Source organism: Oncorhynchus kisutch, linkage group LG6, assembly GCF_002021735.2.
Source record: "Oncorhynchus kisutch isolate 150728-3 linkage group LG6, Okis_V2, whole genome shotgun sequence".
NCBI classification, from domain to species: Eukaryota; Metazoa; Chordata; class Actinopteri; order Salmoniformes; family Salmonidae; genus Oncorhynchus; species Oncorhynchus kisutch.
Window position 1 is genome coordinate 8,813,054 of NC_034179.2, and position 21,149 is coordinate 8,834,202.

The following is a 21,149-nucleotide window of genomic DNA, read 5'->3' on the forward strand; positions in this document are numbered from 1 at the left end:
ACGCTGACCCTGGTGCTAGAGGGGGTACACAGCAGACCCTGGTGCTAGAGGGGGTACACAGCAGACCCTGGTGCTAGAGGGGGTACACTGACCCTGGTGCTAGAGGGGGTACAGCTGGAGGTTGAATGTTAAGGGGTACAGGACTATGAAAAGTTTGGGAACCTCTGGTCTACCGTATCAAAAGCTTTGGCCAAGTCAATAAAAACAGTAGCACAACATTGCTTAGAATCAAGGGTAATAGTGACAAAAATCATTGAGGACCTTTAAGGTTGCAGTGACACATCCATAACCTGAGGGGAAACCAGGTTGCATACCTGAGAGAATACTATAGACATCAAGAAAGCTGATCAGTTGATTATCAAATTGTTTTTCCAACACTTTTGATAAACAGGTCAAAACAGAAATAGGCCTATAACAGTTAGGATCAGCTTGATCTCCCCCTTTAAATAAAGGACGAACCGTGGCTGCCTTCCAAGCAATGGGAACCTCCCCAGAAAAGGAGAGACAGGTTAAAAAAAGGTCAGCGATAGGCTTGGCGATGATAGGGGCAGCAACCTTGAAAGGTCTAAATCACCTGACCCAGATGTTTTTTTTGGGGGTCAAGTTTCAGGAGCTCATTCAGCACCTCGGACTCAGTGACTGTCTGCAGGGAGAAGCTTTGTAGCGGGGCAGGGGGAAAATAGGGAGGAGCATCGGAGACAGTCACATTAGAAGGGGTGGGAGATGAGGAAATGTTGGACAGCAAGGAGGGAGGGGGGGGGGGGGGGGGGGGGTTACATGTTCTTACATTGAAATCATGTTTTATAGCAGACGTCATAATTCTGAAATATATCAGAATGCCCATAGTTCGATGTGGCACTGTACTTCTGTAGTTATAGCAGAATAATTCACATAGCCAGCACATTGTCCCCCAAAGTTTATTGCCTCAAACATTTTACAGTGCAGAGGTCTGAATATACTGTTGAGCCACAATTCATCTTCAGCAGCCAAGCTACAAAATGTCTGCAAAACAGCATCTTTGGGAAAACTTGAGTCAAAAGAAAACCAAAATTCATTGTCAATCAGTCTTTATACATCTCTGTACATTGCAGCTCAAACTATTTACATATTTCCACAAGGCAAAAAAGTTTAATTACAAAAGATTTCTGCACATTTTCCCAGTAAATGACCAAGGTGATGTTGTTCCTTTTAGCGTGATATCATATATTTATGGACAATAATTATAATTCTGCACACAAAATACCTATAACTGAAGCGCAAAAAAAAAGAAAAAAGATTGAAATGAAGCATGACAATAAAGCTTCAAAAATATGAAAAGGACATGTAACATGGCATAGAAACCAGAGCAACGTTTTAGTCAGTACAAAATGTAGAATGTCATCTCAAAACAGGACAACATTTCCATTTCATGTGCAGTTTGACATCCAAGTTGGGTAACTCAAAGTATGATTGATTACTTACAAAGCACCCTACTTTGGAGGGGGATTTTTTAAATATATATATTTAAAAAAAAAAAAAAGCCATGGTACCAGTATACTCTATTCATACGGTTCATATTTGTGATAAAATAAATACAAACGCATTTTTATTTTGTGGTTTCATGTGTAACCCTTATATATTTGTACTCCAATAGAAATAGCTTTTCCAGTGAGCTCCAATTTCTTTTTCTTTTACAGTATAGTAACAATAAAACAATTCATTTAACCTAAACGGCACAGATTTAGTCAATTTTAAGCAAAGCATGGTGATGTAAACCAATCTCCAATCTTTCATCAAAAACAGTATTTTACTCATGTTCTATGTATCATTTTACATTCACCACCCTGTTTTATTGCTCTTAACCAAAGCCTTTACACCAAGCAAGAGGACTCCAACCCCTGGAGGAAACTGAAAAATACACGGAAACAAGTGCAAATGACACACGTTGGTTTTTATCTTGCTGTAAGCATTGTTGTGTTAATGCTGAAATGAGAGAGAGAGAGAGAGAGAGAGAGAGAGAGAGAGAGAGAGAGAGAGGCAGGGTTGTATAGGCTTAAAATATCAGAATATTGATTGACTGATACAAAATCATGAGGATCGCCAGTATTTCGCCATCAATAACATCCGTTAAACATTAAATAAACCACTGATTTAATCAAATACAAGTGTGTAATTGTAATACCATCAAACCCTTACTTTTTTTTCTTTTTTTTATCAGAAAAACAAATACCAAGTCATTCATTCTACAGAAATTGAACAGGGCGCTTTAAAGGGAAATTATGTCAATTCATTCTACAGAAAGGCATTGTCTAGGTCTGGTAATATTTGATCTCAATGAATAGATGGTGCTGAACACACACAATGAAGATAAATGTCCATGATAAAAATTAATACTCCTCTAAAAGACAGTCTATGTCCAAATTGGACCCTGTTCCCTATATAGTAGACTACTTGGTAAAAAAAAAAAAAATGTGCACTATATATTAGGGAATAGGGTGCAATTTGGGACGCACATCTTGTCATCTAGGGAGTTGTGTGGTCTAAAAATGGTGGTAATAGGTACTGAAGAGATAAAAATGGGCAATAGGGTCAAAGACCAGTTGTAAGATTTAGCCAATCATTTGCCCAGTCACTTCTGCTGACCTGTGTGGTACATAAAACTGTATTTTCGACTATCATACGAAAAACAACAACCCAGCAATCATTTAGATGTGTTGATAAGTGTTATTTTCTAATGACACGGGCCGTTATTGTATGTACGCACAAGATGTGACACCAGAGCTACGCAAAGGATGTAAACTAAACAGCCAGTCAACGCTCCCTCACAGGTTGCCAGTCCTACAGTGAATCATTTCCAACAGTCACGGCTGTTCGTAAAGGGATGAGTATCCTGCTTTTCAAAACTCCTACCCACATACTAAATCCACTTTTGACTTCAGTTAAATGGGACTTGCTTTGTCAATGATCAATACAAGATGATGATATATTCAATAAGTATTCCATTTGGGAAGACAGACGGCAAGTGTCCTTAAAAAAAAAAAAACAACATCTAAGGTACTTTAATTTCTACTGAACGACGTCTGTATAAAAACTGGTTTGATGCGCAGCTTCAGCCTGAGTGTTAAAAAGCATGTATGCTGGATAGATTACAGAACTAGAGAAAACGCTCTCAACCATCACATTAGGCCACAGGTCCCTCTCTCTCTCTCTCTCTCTCTCTCTCTCTCTCTCTGCCTCCATCAGACAGCGTTGCTCTGCTTCCCATGTGCAGTGAAGATGAGGTAGTTACTTCCTGCTTCCTGTCTGAAGAGTAAGGACCAGGGTTACTGGTCAAATCAGACCATTTGGTTTTCTTATCTATAATGTCTTAGATGAGCAGTTGTTGACAAAAAAGAAAAAAAGAAAAGGAAAGCAAGTACAAAATCCAACTCAAATCATATTTCTGTTATGACTGATTGAACATAGTGGACCCGCCCCCCTGACACGTAGAATCCATCTCTTTCCAAGAGAAAAATGGGGGAGAAAAAAAGAAAAAGATATCTTCACAAAAAAAAAGCATCAAGGACTATCTTTGTCTCCATTCAAGAATACTGACGTCCCATATTTCAGGACAATGCATCTAGTCACTTTATAATACTTTATGGTACAGCAGAGACATACTAACTATATCCTGCCGAATTCGAACAGTATTATTATAGACGTGTCTTGGATGGATAGATCCCTTCACTTCTATAGGACTTTTTAGTTGGTTGTGAAGTAAAACAAAATTGGCCATATCAACGCTTTTAATCAAAAATAAAAAAAACTTAATTGAAACAATATATTTAAAGTGATATAATAATAAAGATCATGATAATTAGGCTAATAAATAAGCTTTTGTCAATACTGCTTTGCATTACCACAGGAGAAAGGTGAGAGGCCTCTCTGAACCACAACCAAAAAAAAGCAGGTATCTTCAGACAACCATCCCACAGGGACATGGCCTCACTGACCTCCAAGACAGACAGGACCCAGAGGGGTTGAGCAGGCCACGGGAAGACACCCCTACTGACCCCCAGAGGGGTGGGGCAGGCCACGGGGAGACACCCCTACTGACCCCCAGAGGGGTGGGGCAGGCCACAGTGAGACAGCCCTGCTGACCCCCAGAGGGGTTGAGCAGGCCATGGGAAGACACCCCTACTGACCCCCAGAGGGGTGGGGCAGGCCACAGTGAGACAGCCCTACTGACCCCCAGAGGGGTGGGGCAGGCCACGGGGAGACACCCCTACTGACCCCCAGAGGGGTGGCAGGGCCAGTCAGCTGGCTGTGTGGATCGTTGTTGAGAAAGGGAGGAAGTCCTATTCAGCTCCGCCTCCATCAGCCCCCCCTGAGCTCCAGAGGATGTGATAGTTGTTTGTTGATGAACCCTTCAATGTGATCAACAGAGGACAGGGACCCGAAAATGCATGTAATCCGTGTGTGTGTGTGTGTGTGTGTGATATATATATATATAGATATATGTAGTTGAGAGAAAAAAGGTGACTTGGTATCCATGTGAACAACTTGTAGAGGGACTTGGGATCCTGCATTCATCATCCCGTCAATAAATAAAACCAAGAAGGATGTCGCGGACAGGGAAAGCCAGGGCTAGGCAATCCAGGGCTGGGCTAGGCATTGTCGACAGGGCAGGGCTGAGAAGCGGTCACTGTGCCTCACGGGTGTCCAGTCGGAGCCACTGCAGTCCCTGCCGTGTGTGACGCACCAAAGAGCTCATGGTGGACGTCAGGCTCAACGGGCCCAGAGCCAAGTCCAACTCAGACAGCAAACCTAGAGACATGGAGAGATAAGGAAATAGACTGAGTAGGAGTAATGAAACACTCGCATGAATATTACTACAATCAAAATCAAAATGTATTTTTACAGCCCTTTTTTTTTTTACAAATCAGCCGACGTCAAAGCGCTGTACAGAAACCCAGCATAAAACCTCATCACCAGTATATTTCCCCCCACGGTGATCATGACCTCTAGTGGTCACACACAGAACTACAGCTATAAAGAATCCATATTCCTGTGTAATAATATCCCTGTGACTTTAACCCTCCCCTTTGCTCCGGCCTTTGCTCCGCCTTTGCTCTGCCTCACCACTGCCTTTGTGGGCCAGCTCGTCAGCCTGCTCCCAGATGTCGTGAGCACTCAGGAAGAGTGCCGTGATGTTGACGTAGGAAGACGCCACCTGCTGGATGACCTGTGGAATGGCCACGGTGCTGACGGTGCCTGACCCCGCCCCGCTGCTGTGGTTGGAGCCCGGCCCAGAACTGGCTGTGCTGGCAGGAGACGGCATGGGAGACATGGGGGATGGGGTACCTGTGCTTCTGGGGAAGAGAGAGCAAGCCAGGGCATGAGACTAAGGGACAAATCATTCACTAAACCCTAAAACTCAACTAAATCAACGCAAGATGGGGAGAGGTCAGTCTACAATAAAGTGCTGCTCTGCCTTCTTAACACCATCAACAAGGCAGGTCCTACAGGCCCTAGTATTCTACCTTCTTAACAACACTGTCAACAAGGCAGGTCCTACAGACCCTAGTTTCTACCTTCTTAACAACACTGTCAACAAGGCAGGTCCTACAGGCCCTAGTTTCTACCTTCTTAACACTATCAACAAGGCAGGTCCTACAGGCCCTAGTTTCTACCTTCTTAACACTAACAAGGCAGGTCCTACAGACCCTAGTTTCTACCTTCTTAACAACACTGTCAACAATGCAGTTCCTACAGGCCCTAGTTTCTACCTTCTTAACAACACTATCAACAAGGCAGGTCCTAGAGGCCCTAGTTTCTACCTTCTTAACAACACTGTCAACAAGGCAGGTCCTACAGGCCCTAGTTTTGTCGCACCTTGACTACTGTTCAGTCGTGTGGTCAGGTGCTACAAAAAAGGACTAAAAGGACTAAATGGGGATCCATAATAAACCCACAGGTAAGAGTAGCTGCTGCTTTGTCAGGAACTAAATGGGGATCCATAATAAACCCCCAGGTAAGAGTAGCTGCTGCTTTGTCAGGAACTAAATGGGGATCCATAATAAACCCACAGGTAAGAGTAGCTGCTGCTTTGTCAGGAACTAAATGGGGATCCATAATAAACCCACAGGTAAGAGTAGCTGCTGCTTTGTCAGGAACTAAATGGGGATCCATAATAAACCCCAGGAAGAGTAGCTGCTGCTTTGTCAGGAACTAAATGGGGATCCATAATAAACCCACAGGTAAGAGTAGCTGCTGCTTTGTCAGGAACTAAATGGGGATCCATAATAAACCCACAGGTAAGAGTAGCTGCTGCTTTGTCAGGAACTAAATGGGGATCCATAATAAACCCCCAGGTAGAGTAGCTGCTGCTTTGTCAGGAACTAAATGGGGATCCATAAATATATACAAACACAGATCTACAACAGTCTATATAGGTATTAGATGAAAGACTTACTTTGAGACACATGGTGAAGGAGCCTGGGTTGCAGACTTTATAGAACTCTGAAAAGGAGGATGAGAGACAATGTCTTATGTTTTTATTTCCAACGCTTAGATAAATACAAACATTAGGTTGACCGCTTAGAAAAATACAAACATTAGGTTGACCGCTTAGAAAAATACAAACATTAGGTTGACCGCTTAGAAAAATACAAACATTAGGTTGACTGCTTAGATAAATACAAACATTAGGTTGACTGCTTAGATAAATACAAACATTAGGTTGACTGCTTAGATAAATACAAACATTAGGTTGACTGCTTAGATAAATACAAACATTAGGTTGACTGCTTAGATAAATACAAACATTAGGTTGACTGCTTAGATAAATACAAACATTAGGTTGACTGCTTAGATAAATACAAACATTAGGTTGACTGCTTAGATAAATACAAACATTAGGTTGACTGCTTAGATAAATACAAACATTAGGTTGACTGCTCCAAAGATCGGTTTCCCCAGAAACATATACTGAACAAAAACAATAAAATAAATGCAACAAAGGGCGTCACTACAGTGCAAGAGGCATCACTACAGTCCCAGTTCGAATCCAGGCTGTATCACATCCGGCCGTGATTGGGAGACCCACAGGGCGACGCACAATTGGGCCCAGTGTTGTCCAGGTTTGGCCGGGGAAGGCCGTCATTGTAAATAAGGATTTGTTCTCAACTGACTTGCCCAGTTAAATAAAAAGGTTTTTCATTTTTATTTAAGGAAATCAGTCAATAGAAATAAATTCATTAGGCCCTAATCTATGGATTTCACATGACTGGACAGGGGCACAGCCATGGGTGGGCCTGGGAGGGCACCCACCCACTGAGGAGCCAGGCTCAGACAATCAGACATGAGTTTTTCCCCACAAAAGGGCTTCATTACAGACATAAATACTCCTCAGTTTCAATCAGCTGTTCGGATAGCTTTTCTCAGACATGGTTACACGTGCTCTGCGGTTGTGAGGCCGGTTGGACATACTGCCAAATTCTCTAAAACGATGTTGGAGACGGCTTATGGTAGAAAAATTCACATTAAATCTGGCAACAGCTCTGGTTTACATTCCTGCAGACAGCATGCCAATTGCACGCTCCCTAAAAACTTTAGACATCTGTGGCATTGCGTTGCGTGACAAAACTGCACATTTTAGAGTGGCTTTGTATTGTCCCCAGCACAAGGTGCACCTGTGTAGTGCTCATGCTGTTTAATCAGCTTCTTGATATGCCACACCTGGGGGTGCTGCAGACGGCTATATCGGTCAGCTAATACAAGACTATTAAAAAGGCCCAGTGCACTACTTGTGAAAGAAATGTCAGTGCCAAGCACGAGCTAACAAGATCCTATTGGCACGTTCTAGCATGTATTTGCATATTTCTATTAGGGAATGCCTACTCTGAAGTGTGTGTGTGTGTGCAATATATTACATTTTCCACTCCTAAACAATTACATTTTTGGAAACTTGGGCAAACAGTAAATAAAACAAAAGATGTAGTCCACTCTTCATAAAACAGATTCTAGTTTTGGAAACAGAAAACTGTATGGAGATCAAAATGTATTTCTTTTTTGTTTGTTTTAATCGATGAGAAAATTTGCAGAATGACGGCCAAAATCCATCAACACTCCATCTTCATCCACTTCCTCTCGTCACAATAGTTGGTGGTGAGTGGAAATGCCAACCGGACGCTTCAGATTTATACATCCGGTGAAACTTCAGACCTCCCCCGGTCGAGTCCCCAGACCTCCCCCGGTCGAGTCCCCAGACCTCCCCCGGTCGAGTCCCCAGACCTCCCCCGGTCGAGTCCCCAGACCTCCCCCGGTCGAGTCCCCAGACCTCCCCCGGTCGAGTCCCCAGACCTCCCCCGGTCGAGTCCCCAGACCTCCCCCGGTCGAGTCCCCAGACCTCCCCCGGTCGAGTCCCCAGACCTCCCCCGGTCGAGTCCCCAGAACCAAAACAACAGACACGTAATAGAAGCCTACCTTGAAATGATCTGTCAGGGTCCTTGAATACTTAAGTGCTGCTTCTCGTTTGTAGCGAAACATGGCCATCTGTAGAAGGGACAGGCCCCTCATGCTGCCAGACAGAAAATAACAAAGGTTACATTCTCATAATTCCTCTTCAAGGAACATTTCATTTAAATGACTTCTGAGGTAAAAATGGATCCAAATGTACCACTACTTTACATTTTGGTTACATTTAACAGAAATATATAGTTGTGGTTATATATTTACCATAAAACTGTAAAGTCCTTGTCTGTAGCAGGAGCCGAGGGGTTCACAGAGCCCTTTAGTTTCAGTATGAACCTGTGAAAACCAGCAGACGTGGTATTAAAAACAACAACAACACACAACTAGCCAAAGCACAGCAGACACAGTAAAGCAGAGGAGAGTTTCACTTCCTGTTCTAGATCACACATCCAAATTGAGTTGCGTCAGCAGGGGACAGTAGAGGGAGTACTTAGATCATAGAAAAATGGAATTAAATAGTTTATATCATTCTGTGGATAGTCTCAGTGCATAGACTACTCACTACAGCTAAGAAGCCCCACATAGACTACTCACTACAGCTAAGAACCCCCACATAGACTACTCACTACAGCTAAGAACCCCCACATAGACTACTCACTACAGCCAAGAAGCCCCACATAGACTACTCACTACAGCCAAGAAGCCCCACATAGACTACTCACTACAGCTAAGAAGCCCCATCTAGAACATATATATATTTTGGGGTTGCTCACTTGATCAGATCCAAGGTTTCAGCGAACATCGTATACGCCGACTTCGGGGTCTGGGGATCGGTTTCCATAGCGATGCCGCTCTCCACGAAGGACATGGCAGCATCTAGGTAGTTGAAAGCTTTGCCCACCTTATCCGGCTGGATTAAAAACACACGGGGACCTTGATTTAAAATTGGGACACCGAATCCACCGAGCTCGTCTCTTATGAGAAAGTGAAAGAGAAATGTAGACGTGAGAGAGAAAGGAGGGGACGGTTACCGTGGCATCTGCCTTGTGCTTGAGTGTTTTGGCTTCCTTCATGTGATACTCCACTGGCTGCTGCCTGTGGGCGGCAGGAACAGAGTTACTGATCAGACACAACAATACCCCTTAGAGAGAGATGGAGAAATGCCCACCCACACAACAATGACAAACAGGGAGGGACGTTTACCGCTCTTCGAACTGGAGCAGGGGTCTGGAGGACAGGGCGGCCCCGGTGGGCTGGGAAGGCACGGAGAAGGCAACACTGCTCTTGAGGCCTTTCTGCCAGGACCACAGACGAGACAGTATTAGAACAGCCTTCATATCAACATCTGATTCTGATTTATTTCATACAAAGCTTCATACAACCAATTAATGCGACATAAACACTGAGCTTCTTTCCTTTGTATAACATTAAAACATCTGACACACATGCGTTAATGTATGACATAAAAATGGACTCAAATATACTACCTTGGCATGCTCTGTGCGTTGTTTTCCAGTGCTCTTCTTGTGCTTGACAGGTGTGGAGGCCTCCCTGTCCCTGCGGTGGGCTGCAGGTGCTGTGCTAGGCTCTGGGGCTTCCACCGCATGCCGTTTGTGGCCCCCCTGCCCTTTCCCAGGGTCCTGAGTGGTGGTGGGCTGCAGCAGAGGGACAGGAGCCCCCTTAGACCGCTTCCTCTCAGTCCTGTGAGAAAGCAGGCCAGACAGCATGTTACAGAGGGGAGAGTAGAATGAGGGGAATAGGAATGCTGTTGATCTCTATTGGGGGGGGGGGGGGGGGGACTTTCCAAGTTTGACACCCAGACCAGTCTCTAAGGTGGCATATGGCCAAATGAGATGTAATTAAGGTGCTTGGAAATCACCAAACCTTTTCTTTGATGCATCTCCAATATCGTTGTAATGTTAAAAGGTGAACAAGAAGAATGATATACCAGAAGTAGTCTGGGGCAGAGAAGCTATGGGTGGATGGATCCGCTGCATAGATATGAAGACACTAACTAGGAGGATAGAGAGAGAGAGCAGGTGTAGTGTTACTCACTAGCTAGGAGGAGGAGAGAGAGAGAGATGTAGTGTTACTCACTAGCTAGGAGGAGGAGGAGGAGAGAGAGCAGGTGTAGTGTTACTCACTAGCTAGGAGGAGGAGAGAGAGCAGGTGTAGTGTTACTCACTAGCTAGGAGGAGGAGAGAGAGAGCAGGTGTGGTGTTACTCACTAGCTAGGAGGAGGAGAGAGAGCAGGTGTAGTGTTACTCACTAGCTAGGAGGAGGAGGAGAGAGAGCAGGTGTAGTGTTACTCACTAGCTAGGAGGAGGAGAGAGAGCAGGTGTAGTGTTACTCACTAGCTAGGAAGAGGAGAGAGCAGGTGTTGTGCTACTCACTAGCTAGGAGGAGGAGGAGAGAGAGCAGGTGTGGTGTTACTCACTAGCTAGGAGGAGGAGGAGAGAGAGCAGGTGTAGTGTTACTCACTAGCTAGGAGGAGGAGAGAGCATGTGTTGTGCTACTCACTAGCTAGGAGGAGGAGGAGAGAGAGCAGGTGTAGTGTTACTCACTAGCTAGGAGGAGGAGGAGAGAGAGCAGGTGTAGTGATACTCACTAGCTAGGAGGAGGAGAGAGAGCAGGTGTTGTGCTACTCACTAGCTAGGAGGAGGAGAGAGAGCAGGTGTAGTGTTACTCACTAGCTAGGAGGAGGAGAGAGCAGGTGTTGTGCTACTCACTCAGACTTGCGGGAACCAGGACCTGAAGTGGAGGGTTTAAGATCTTTCTGCAGCTTTGGCTTCTTCCTTGGCACGGTTTTCACATCCTTCTCAGCCTGAGAAACAAAACATATTAGCGAGAGGCTCGCTCTTCTACCAAGCTTCTATGGCGAAACCACCATTATCATAGTACTACCACTTTATAACGTTAGTCAACCGTACAGGTTGGCAGCCCTCAGATGGGCAATGACGCACAGCCTAGATAAGAGCCTTGTGAAGGAGGCCAGGCTGCCCTGTTCACCTCAATGAGCAGAGAGCCAAAGAAAACAAACCAGGTACTGTACATAACAATTTGACTCAATTTTTGGAACTAAGCCAAACTACTAAGGAAAGGAATAAAAAAATATATAGAAAATGAGCCTATGCAATATATATATATATATATATATATATATATATATATATATATATATATATATATATAGGATGGTGTGTATGGACAGTAGTTATATAGGATGGTGTGTATAGACAGTAGTTATATAGGATGGTGTCTATAGACAGTAGTGATACAGGATGGTGTCTATAGACAGTAGTGATACAGGATGGTGTGTATAGACAGTAGTGATACAGGATGGTGTGTATAGACAGTAGTGATACAGGATGGTGTGTATAGACAGTAGTGATACAGGATGGTGTGTATAGACAGTAGTGATACAGGATGGTGTGTATAGACAGTAGTGATACAGGATGGTGTGTATAGACAGTAGTGATACAGGATGGTGTGTATAGACAGTAGTGATACAGGATGGTGTGTATAGACAGTAGTGATACAGGATGGTGTGTATAGACAGTAGTTATACAGGATGGTGTGTATAGACAGTAGTTATACAGGATGGTGTGTATAGACAGTAGTTATACAGGATGGTGTGTATAGACAGTAGTTATACAGGATGGTGTGTATAGACAGTAGTTATACAGGATGGTGTGTATAGACAGTAGTTATACAGGATGGTGTGTATAGACAGTAGTTATACAGGATGGTGTGTATAGACAGTAGTTATACAGGATGGTGTGTATAGACAGTAGTTATACAGGATGGTGTGTATAGACAGTAGTTATACAGGATGGTGTGTATAGACAGTAGTTATACAGGATGGTGTGTATGGACAGTAGTTATACAGGATGGTGTGTATAGACAGTAGTTATACAGGATGGTGTGTATAGACAGTAGTTATACAGGATGGTGTGTATAGACAGTAGTTATACAATATGGTGTGTATAGACAGTAGTTATAAAGGATGGTGTGTATAGACAGTAGTTATATAGGATGGTGTGTATAGACAGTAGTTATATAGGATGGTGTGTATAGACAGTAGTGATATAGGATGGTGTGTATAGAGAGTAGTTATATAGGATGGTGTGTATAGACAGTAGTGATATAGGATGGTGTGTATAGACAGTAGTGATACAAGATGGTGTGTATAGACAGTAGTTATAAAGGATGGTGTGTATAGACAGTAGTTATATAGGATTGTGTGTATAGACAGTAGTTATATAGGATGGTGTGTATAGACAGTATAGACAGTAGTTATATAGGATGGTGTGTATAGACAGTATAGACAGTAGTGATATAGGATGGTGTGTATAGACAGTAGTGATATAGGATGGTGTGTATAGACAGTAGTGATACAGGATGGTGTGTATAGACAGTAGTTATACAGGATGGTGTGTATAGACAGTAGTTATACAGGATGGTGTGTATAGACAGTAGTTATACAGGATGGTGTGTATAGACAGTAGTTATACAGGATGGTGTGTATAGACAGTAGTTATACAGGATGGTGTGTATAGACAGTAGTTATACAGGATGGTGTGTATAGACAGTAGTTATACAGGATGGTGTGTATAGACAGTAGTTATACAGGATGGTGTGTATAGACAGTAGTTATACAGGATGGTGTGTATAGACAGTAGTTATACAGGATGGTGTGTATAGACAGTAGTGATATAGGATGGTGTGTATAGACAGTAGTTATACAGGATGGTGTGTATAGACAGTAGTTATATAGGATGGTGTGTATAGACAGTAGTTATACAGGATGGTGTGTATTGACAGTAGTTATATAGGATGGTGTGTATAGACAGTGATATAGGATTGTGTGTATAGACAGTAGTTATATAGGATGGTGTGTATAGAGAGTAGTTATATAGACAGTAGTGATATAGGATGGTGTGTATAGACAGTAGTTATATAGGATGGTGTGTATAGACAGTAGTTATACAGGATGGTGTGTATAGACAGTAGTTATACAGGATGGTGTGTATAGACAGTAGTTATACAGGATGGTGTGTATAGACAGTAGTTATATAGGATGGTGTGTATAGACAGTAGTTATATAGGATGGTGTGTATTGACAGTAGTTATATAGGATGGTGTGTATAGACAGTGATATAGGATGGTGTGTATAGACAGTAGTTATATAGGATGGTGTGTATAGAGAGTAGTTATATAGACAGTAGTGATATAGGATGGTGTGTATAGACAGTAGTTATACAGGATGGTGTGTATAGACAGTAGTTATACAGGATGGTGTGTATAGACAGTAGTTATATAGGATGGTGTGTATAGACAGTAGTTATACAGGATGGTGTGTATTGACAGTAGTTATACAGGATGGTGTGTATAGACAGTAGTTATACAGGATGGTGTGTATAGACAGTAGTTATACAGGATGGTGTGTATAGACAGTAGTTATACAGGATGGTGTGTATAGACAGTAGTTATACAGGATGGTGTGTATAGACAGTAGTTATACAGGATGGTGTGTATAGACAGTAGTTATACAGGATGGTGTGTATAGACAGTAGTTATACAGGATGGTGTGTATAGACAGTAGTTATACAGGATGGTGTATAGACAGTAGTTATACAGGATGGTGTGTATAGACAGTAGTTATACAGGATGGTGTGTATAGACAGTAGTTATACATGATGGTGTGTATAGACAGTAGTTATACAGGATGGTGTGTATAGACAGTAGTTATACAGGATGGTGTGTATAGACAGTAGTTATACAGGATGGTGTGTATAGACAGTAGTTATACAGGATGGTGTGTATAGACAGTAGTTATACAGGATGGTGTGTATAGACAGTAGTTATACAGGATGGTGTGTATTGACAGTAGTTATATAGGATGGTGTGTATAGACAGTAGTTATATAGGATGGTGTGTATAGACAGTGATATAGGATGGTGTGTATAGACAGTAGTTATATAGGATGGTGTGTATAGAGAGTAGTTATATAGACAGTAGTGATATAGGATGGTGTGTATAGACAGTAGTTATATAGGATGGTGTGTATAGACAGTAGTTATACAGGATGGTGTGTATAGACAGTAGTTATACAGGATGGTGTGTATAGACAGTAGTTATACAGGATGGTGTGTATAGACAGTAGTTATACAGGATGGTGTGTATAGACAGTAGTTATATAGGATGGTGTGTATAGACAGTAGTTATACAGGATGGTGTGTATTGACAGTAGTTATATAGGATGGTGTGTATAGACAGTGATATAGGATTGTGTGTATAGACAGTAGTGATATAGGATGGTGTGTATAGACAGTAGTTATATAGGATGGTGTGTATAGACCGTAGTGATATAGGATGGTGTGTATAGACCGTAGTGATACAGGATGGTGTGTATAGACAGTAGTGATATAGGATGGTGTGTATAGACAGTAGTTATATAGGATGGTGTGTATAGACAGTAGTGATATAGGATGGTGTGTATAGACAGTAGTTATAACAGGATGGTGTGTATAGACAGTAGTTATATAGGATGGTGTGTATAGACAGTAGTTATACAGGATGGTGTGCATAGACCGTATGGACAGTGAGTAAACGTGACTTGCTATATATAAAGCAGGCAGACGTCGAGACTTTCCACTACGGTTTAATTGAGCGCTATAAAATGTGCCACAACGAGTGACCTAAACAACTGAGCGTGTCAGCGCCAGGCGAGTCGGTTACAGTATCTCAGAAACAGCTGGCCTCCTGGGCTTTTTCACGCACGAGTGTCTAGGGATAACAGAGGATGGTACGACAAAAAACACATCCAGTCAGCGGCAGTTACGTGGGGTCGAGGGGGGAAAAAAGAAGCTTGAGAGGTCGAAGGAGAATGGCAAGAATCGTGCAAGCTAACAGGCAAATAACGGAGCAGTACAACAGTGGTTCCCAGAGCGGCATCTCAGAACGTATCGTTCCTCGTCGCGGATTGGCTATTTGCAGCAGACACAAGGTTCCACTCCTATCAGCTAAAAACAAGGAGAAGAAGCAGCTTCCGTGGGCATGAGATCACCAACACTGGACAATTGAGGAGTGGAAAAACAGTGCCTGGTCCGAACGAATCCTGGGTCTCTGTTGCGTCATGATGATGGCAGAGTCAGGATTTGATGGATGCAGCATGAGTCCATGGACCCATCCTGCATGGTGGTAACAGTACAGGCTGGTGGCGGTAGTGTAATGGTGTGAAGAATGTTTTCCTGGCATACGTTAGTCACTAAGGTGCAGGGTAGAGTACTGGGTGTTAGCTGGCTAGTAACAGTGACTGAAGTTCAGGGCGGAGGCCTGCTAATACTGACTGTTTAACAGTCTGATGGCCTGGAGATAGAAGCTGTTTCTCAGTCTCTTGGTCCCAGCTTTGATGCACCTGCACGGTCTCTGCCTTCTAGATGGTAGCAGGGTGAACAGGGTGTGGCTTGGGTGTAGCGGAGGCCCTTGATGGGGGGGGGGGGGGGGGGCTGTAGGTGTCCTGGAGGGCAGGCAGTGTGCCCCCGGTGATGAGTTGGGCTGATCGCACCACCCTCTGGAGAGACCTGTGGTTGCGGACGGTGCAGTTGCCGTAATCGTTACGTAACAGGAAGGTGTACAGGAAGTACGAGACACTGTGTCTGCCGGGATGATAGCGAGCACAACCCCCTTGTGTTTTAGAGTACGATAGGACTGTTGATACACTTGGCTAGGAGTGGGAGAAGGTTACTACTACTACAAAGGGCTGCAGAACCCAAACCAGCTCATCAAGCAAAAACAACAACCACTACTAATCAGCAACACCACGAATACCATTTCATCATAAAAAGCCAACCTACCGGTCTCTTCTTGCAGACTTTGGTAGGGATGGGGGCAGCGGGGTTGGTGTCCACCCTCTCTGGGGCCGTGTTGGGTCCCTTCCTGATGGCTGGCTCCTGGCCCCCTGAAGAAGGCCTGGAGCCCTGGGAGGGAACCCTGGACAGCAGGCTCAATTCTATCTTTACCAGCAGGGCTCGTGGAGGACCTTGGCAGACCCTGGAAGCTTTGGCTGAGGACTCCCGTTTGGCCTTGTGTGCTGGGTCTAGAGAGTGGCGCCGGGGCTTCTTTTGGCCCTTCTGAGGGGCCGGGAGGGTCTCCGTCCTGACACCGATGGTCTTCACCACAGCTGGGGCTGGCTGGTCTACCTCCTGGGCAGGACTGGGACTAGGAGACTTCTCCCGCTTACAGTCCAGCACCAGAGTCACCTTGGGGCCACCCTGTGACTCTGGTTGTTCGGTCTTCTTCTCAGAGGTGCCACGCTTGGCAGGCTTCCTGCTGTTTGTTTTGGCTCCGCTGCTCTTGCTATTGCTGTGGCCGGTTTTCGTTTTGACCTTTGGCTTGTCTGTGAACGAGGTGTCTTTGTCACGGGGGACCACCTCCACACTCTCCACCTGTAACCCAGCCTGAGGGTCTTCAGGTCGGGGAGCCTTGGCTGGTCTGGAGGGGTGTTTGTTCCCCACTGTCTTTCTCTGGCTGCTGCTGTTCCCAACGTGCGAGGCGGCCGGGGACTTGTGTTGGACATGCTGGTTGTGGGCAGCTTCTTCACTGCGTTGAGGTTTGGCTTCGCCGTCACTGAACTCTGAGCGACGTGGGGGTGTGTGGGATTTGTAGTCCCTGGGAGGAATGGCCTCCTCCTCATGGCTCTGCTGCTGTTTGGGTAGAGGGCTCAGTAGAGCGTCACTCTGGCTCTCTGTGCTGGGGTTCTGCTGGCTCACTCTGATCCAGTTGTTCAACTGCCAGTTAGTCACCACGGGGCCCTCCGTCTGGACAGACAATATATGATCAATGAAAAGAAACACAAATATATATTAGTGGGTGGCTGCTGAGGGGAGGATGGCTCATAAGAATGGCTGGAACAGAACGAATGGAATCAAACAACTGGAAACCATGGAAACCATGCTACTCCAGTCATTACCACAAAAATAAATAATATATATATATATATTTTAGTACCAGTTAAAAGTTGACTCCTACTCATTCAAAGATTTCTTTATTTAAAAAAAAAACTATTTTCTCAATTGTAGAATAAAAGTGAAGACATCAAAACTATGAAATAACACATATGGAATCATGTAGCAACCAAAAAAAAGTGTTAAATAATTTCAATTAACAGGTGTGTGCCTTGTTAAAAGTTCATTTGTGGAATTTCTTTCCTTCTTAATGCGTTCGAGCCAATCAGTTGTTTTAATGACAAGGTAGGATTGGTATACCGAAGACAGTCCATCATTACTTTAAGACATGAAGGTCAAACATGGAACATTTGAAGAACTTTGAAAGTTTCTTCAAGTGCAGTCGCAAAAACCATCAAGAGCCATGATGAAACTGGCTCTCACGAGGAGCCACAGGAAAGGAAGACCCAGAGTTACCTCTGCAGCAGAGGATAAGTTCTTTGGAGTGAACTGCACCTCAGAAATTGCAGCCCAAATAAATGCTTCACAGAGTTCAAGTAACAGACACATCTCAACATCAACTGTTCAGAGGAGACTGTATGAATCAGGCCTTCATGGTCGAATTGCTGCAAAGAAACCACTACTAAAGGACACCAAAAATTAGAAGAGACTTGCTGGGGCCAAGAATCACAAGCAATAGAACGGTGGGAATCTGTCCTTTGGTCTCATCAGACCAAAACGACAGATTTCTACTGGAAGAAACTGTCAAAGTTCTTCAAAATGTTCTATATTGACTGTTGTTTCTCTTTGCTTATTTGAGCTGTTCTTGCCATAATACAGACTTGGTCTTTTACCAAATTGGGCTCTCTTCTGTATACCACCCCTACCTTGTTACAAACACAACTGATTGGCTCAAACGCATCGTGGAAAAAAATTCCAATAATTAATTTTTAACAAGGCACACCTGTTGATTGAAATGCATTCCAGGTGACTACTTCATGAAGCTGGTTGAGAGAATGCCAAGAGTGTGCAAAGCGGTCATGAAGGCAAAGGGTGGCTACTTAGGAAGAATCTCAAATATATTTTGATTTGTTTTACACTTTTCTTAGGTTACTACCTGATTCCATATGTGTTATTTCATAGTTTTGATGTCTTCACTATTATTCTACAATGTAGAAAATAGTACAAATAAAGAAAAACCCTTTAATGAGTAGGTGTGTCCCAACGTTTGACTGGCACTGTAACAATTAAAAGACAAAGCAAGTTGTATGAGAGTTACAGACAAGACAGACAATATAACATCAATGTAAAGAAACATATCGGACCAGGCGCAGATTAGAGGCCATTGTCCATTGAGCAAGTTTATTTTAGTCCAGGACTTTAATTTGTGTCTAGGAAATTTGACCCCACAGTGTATATATGATAAAGCACGTTACTTAAGTGTTCTGAGTGCATGACTAATCAGTGTGCTGTGTGATTGTACCTTTGTCACAGGTGGGCTACTACTCCTGAGGGGCTGTGGGGGGGCCTCTGTCCCACTCTCACTGCTCTCACTGCCTGACTCCGACCCGGAGCTGCTCTCAGAGTCACTGGAGCTGGCTGACTCCACCCCACTGGAATGTGCTGCTGTAACCGTACTGGGGGACCAGAAAGAGACAGAACAGGGTTTCAACCATACTGAGACCGAGTAGAGTCACTCGCAACCAGAGAACACAGAGACAGACCCAGATTAAAATCAGATAAGCAGGTTAAGATAGGACAGACAATGAAAAAGTTTAATATCCTGACACAGCATGACAAAAAAAGCAATACTGTTTTATAAAAAAAAGCAATGTATCGAGTTAAGATTAGGGGTGAATCGGTGATGACATTTTGTCAGCCGGTTATGGTCTAATAAAATCTATTTAATATTCACCATCACAAAAAGTGGTTTGCAGTCTGTTCCATCTGAGTAAATAGGCATTTTAAGATCATAGATTTAGCCAGTGGTAATTTGTGGAATAGACACCGGCTGGAATGCGGTTTTAACTAACCAGCATTCAGGATTAGACCCACCCTTGTATAAGTGGCTGTGCACCATGCCACAGGCTGTAGGCCAGTCCATTGCGGACCGAGTGCTCATATGAAGTGGCTATGTTGAGCGAGCATAAATGTGATGTGTAGCATAAGGTAACCATCCACTATACATAATAATACAGTCCACACTCAAAAAGGTGATGTCTAAAATGTTTAATTTTGGAGTATAGGCTAGCCAGACCAATTACGTACCAAAGACATGTTAAAAATCACAGTGTAGGGTGTCGTCTTTCAGATGGGACGTTAAAACGGGTGTCCGTCCTAACTCTCTGTGGTTATTAAAGATCCTGGTACTTATAAGAGTAGGGGTGTTAACCCTGGTATCCTGGATAAATTCCCAATCTGGCCCTCGTACCATCATGGCCACCTAATCATCCCCAGTTTACAATTGGCTCATTTATCCCCCCTCCTCTCCCCTGTAACTATTCTCCAGGTCGTTGCTGTAAATGAGAATGTGTCCTCAGTCAACTTTCCTGGTAAAATAAAATATAAAAAAAAAGGTAAAGATATATATTTGTAAACGTTTATCTGCCACCCGTAATATGCAGTAGGCTATGATTGGGCTCATATATAGGCCTATGCATATGCATGAACTAATATTCATATGGGTGTTTTGGAATTAATCACCCCCCTTAGAAAGCGCCGTCTGTTTCATTATGTTAGGCTTTGAAACAACATCCACAATGACCATGTTTTACACTCAGTTTTAACCTGCTGTTGAACTTCCATCTTTAAATTGATCAAATCACAGTGAGGTGAGTTTTAAAAGCACAATACTGTTTTGATAAGTGTTTGATGTGACTTCAGATTTAATTTGCATTGATGCCAGAGTGGTTAGAGGGACAATAAATCCCTGAGTTCCAGGCCATTAGTACACCTGAAGGTTGTTAGCGAGTTGGGTACTACAAACGCATGTCCAGAATGGATAAAAGGAGATTACTGAGACCCAACGGTCACGTGGAATTTTACTGCGGTCATGACTCCCGGTGTGGCGGTAATACGGTCACCAGAACAGCCCTAGTTAAAGATGGTGATTTCCCCCTGCAACGTCACTATAAACCCTGTATTGAGGGCTACCCTACACACATATAGCCTAGGCTAGGTGGCATAGCTGCAATTTGACAAGAGATGGACACATTCCATGAGCTAGCAAAATATTTGGCCCCCTAAGAGTGAGCGGAGGATAATGATGCGCGTGTTGACTCATAACCAGTGGCCAACCGTAGTTATATCAGCGAGCGGGGCGGACGAGTTTAAGGTCACTAAATATTGTGTGGATGAAGGGTGGGCGGGCGGGTTGAATGAAGAGAATACAATTCCTTAAAAACCATAAATGTATAATTCTTGTGAAATGTATATCTACAGGCTATATTTAGGTATTTATTTTCGGCTATCTAGCATCATTGACTAAAGCCTAAGGCATAACTGCACTCACGCCAAATAGCCTGCCTACAAGGCAAAAAAGGACAATGTCTGAGTTCAATTCAGAGTTCAATTCAGTAAAGGAGAGAATAAATAAATGTTTGCTAAAGATTTGGTGACGTGGTAAAAAAAGGATGATAGAAGTGATGTTATGCGTGACGATTGTGAGGCGCTATACATATTCGACAGTCACAAGACGGGTACTTCTAATAGTGCTAAGGGAACTTGCAGGGATACTGTTCAGATGGGTGAAATGTAAACAAAAAATCT

The 21,149-nt window shown here is 43.5% G+C and overlaps 1 protein-coding gene across 2 annotated transcripts in view; it reads right to left on the reverse strand.

The window, feature by feature from the left end:
• Nucleotides 1–901: 901 nt before the first annotated feature.
• LOC109893611 (AF4/FMR2 family member 1-like) overlaps nucleotides 902–21,149 on the reverse strand; it is a 62,783-nt gene continuing 42,535 nt past the window's right edge. The window contains exons 8-19 of one of the 2 annotated variants that reach the window (XM_031826084.1): nucleotides 18,865–19,018; nucleotides 16,293–17,255; nucleotides 11,163–11,257; nucleotides 9,921–10,134; nucleotides 9,637–9,728; nucleotides 9,465–9,528; nucleotides 9,207–9,343; nucleotides 8,698–8,769; nucleotides 8,446–8,539; nucleotides 6,434–6,480; nucleotides 5,101–5,327; nucleotides 902–4,785 (exon numbers count right to left, since the gene is read on the reverse strand). In XM_031826084.1, the coding sequence (XP_031681944.1) occupies nucleotides 4,661–4,785; nucleotides 5,101–5,327; nucleotides 6,434–6,480; nucleotides 8,446–8,539; nucleotides 8,698–8,769; nucleotides 9,207–9,343; nucleotides 9,465–9,528; nucleotides 9,637–9,728; nucleotides 9,921–10,134; nucleotides 11,163–11,257; nucleotides 16,293–17,255; nucleotides 18,865–19,018 (2,284 nt within the window). In that variant the 3' untranslated portion in view covers nucleotides 902–4,660. Of the gene's footprint in view, nucleotides 4,786–5,100; nucleotides 5,331–6,433; nucleotides 6,481–8,445; nucleotides 8,540–8,697; nucleotides 8,770–9,206; nucleotides 9,344–9,464; nucleotides 9,529–9,636; nucleotides 9,729–9,920; nucleotides 10,135–11,162; nucleotides 11,258–16,292; nucleotides 17,256–18,864; nucleotides 19,019–21,149 lie in introns of both variants that reach the window. The other variant, XM_031826083.1, reaches the window with a different exon arrangement.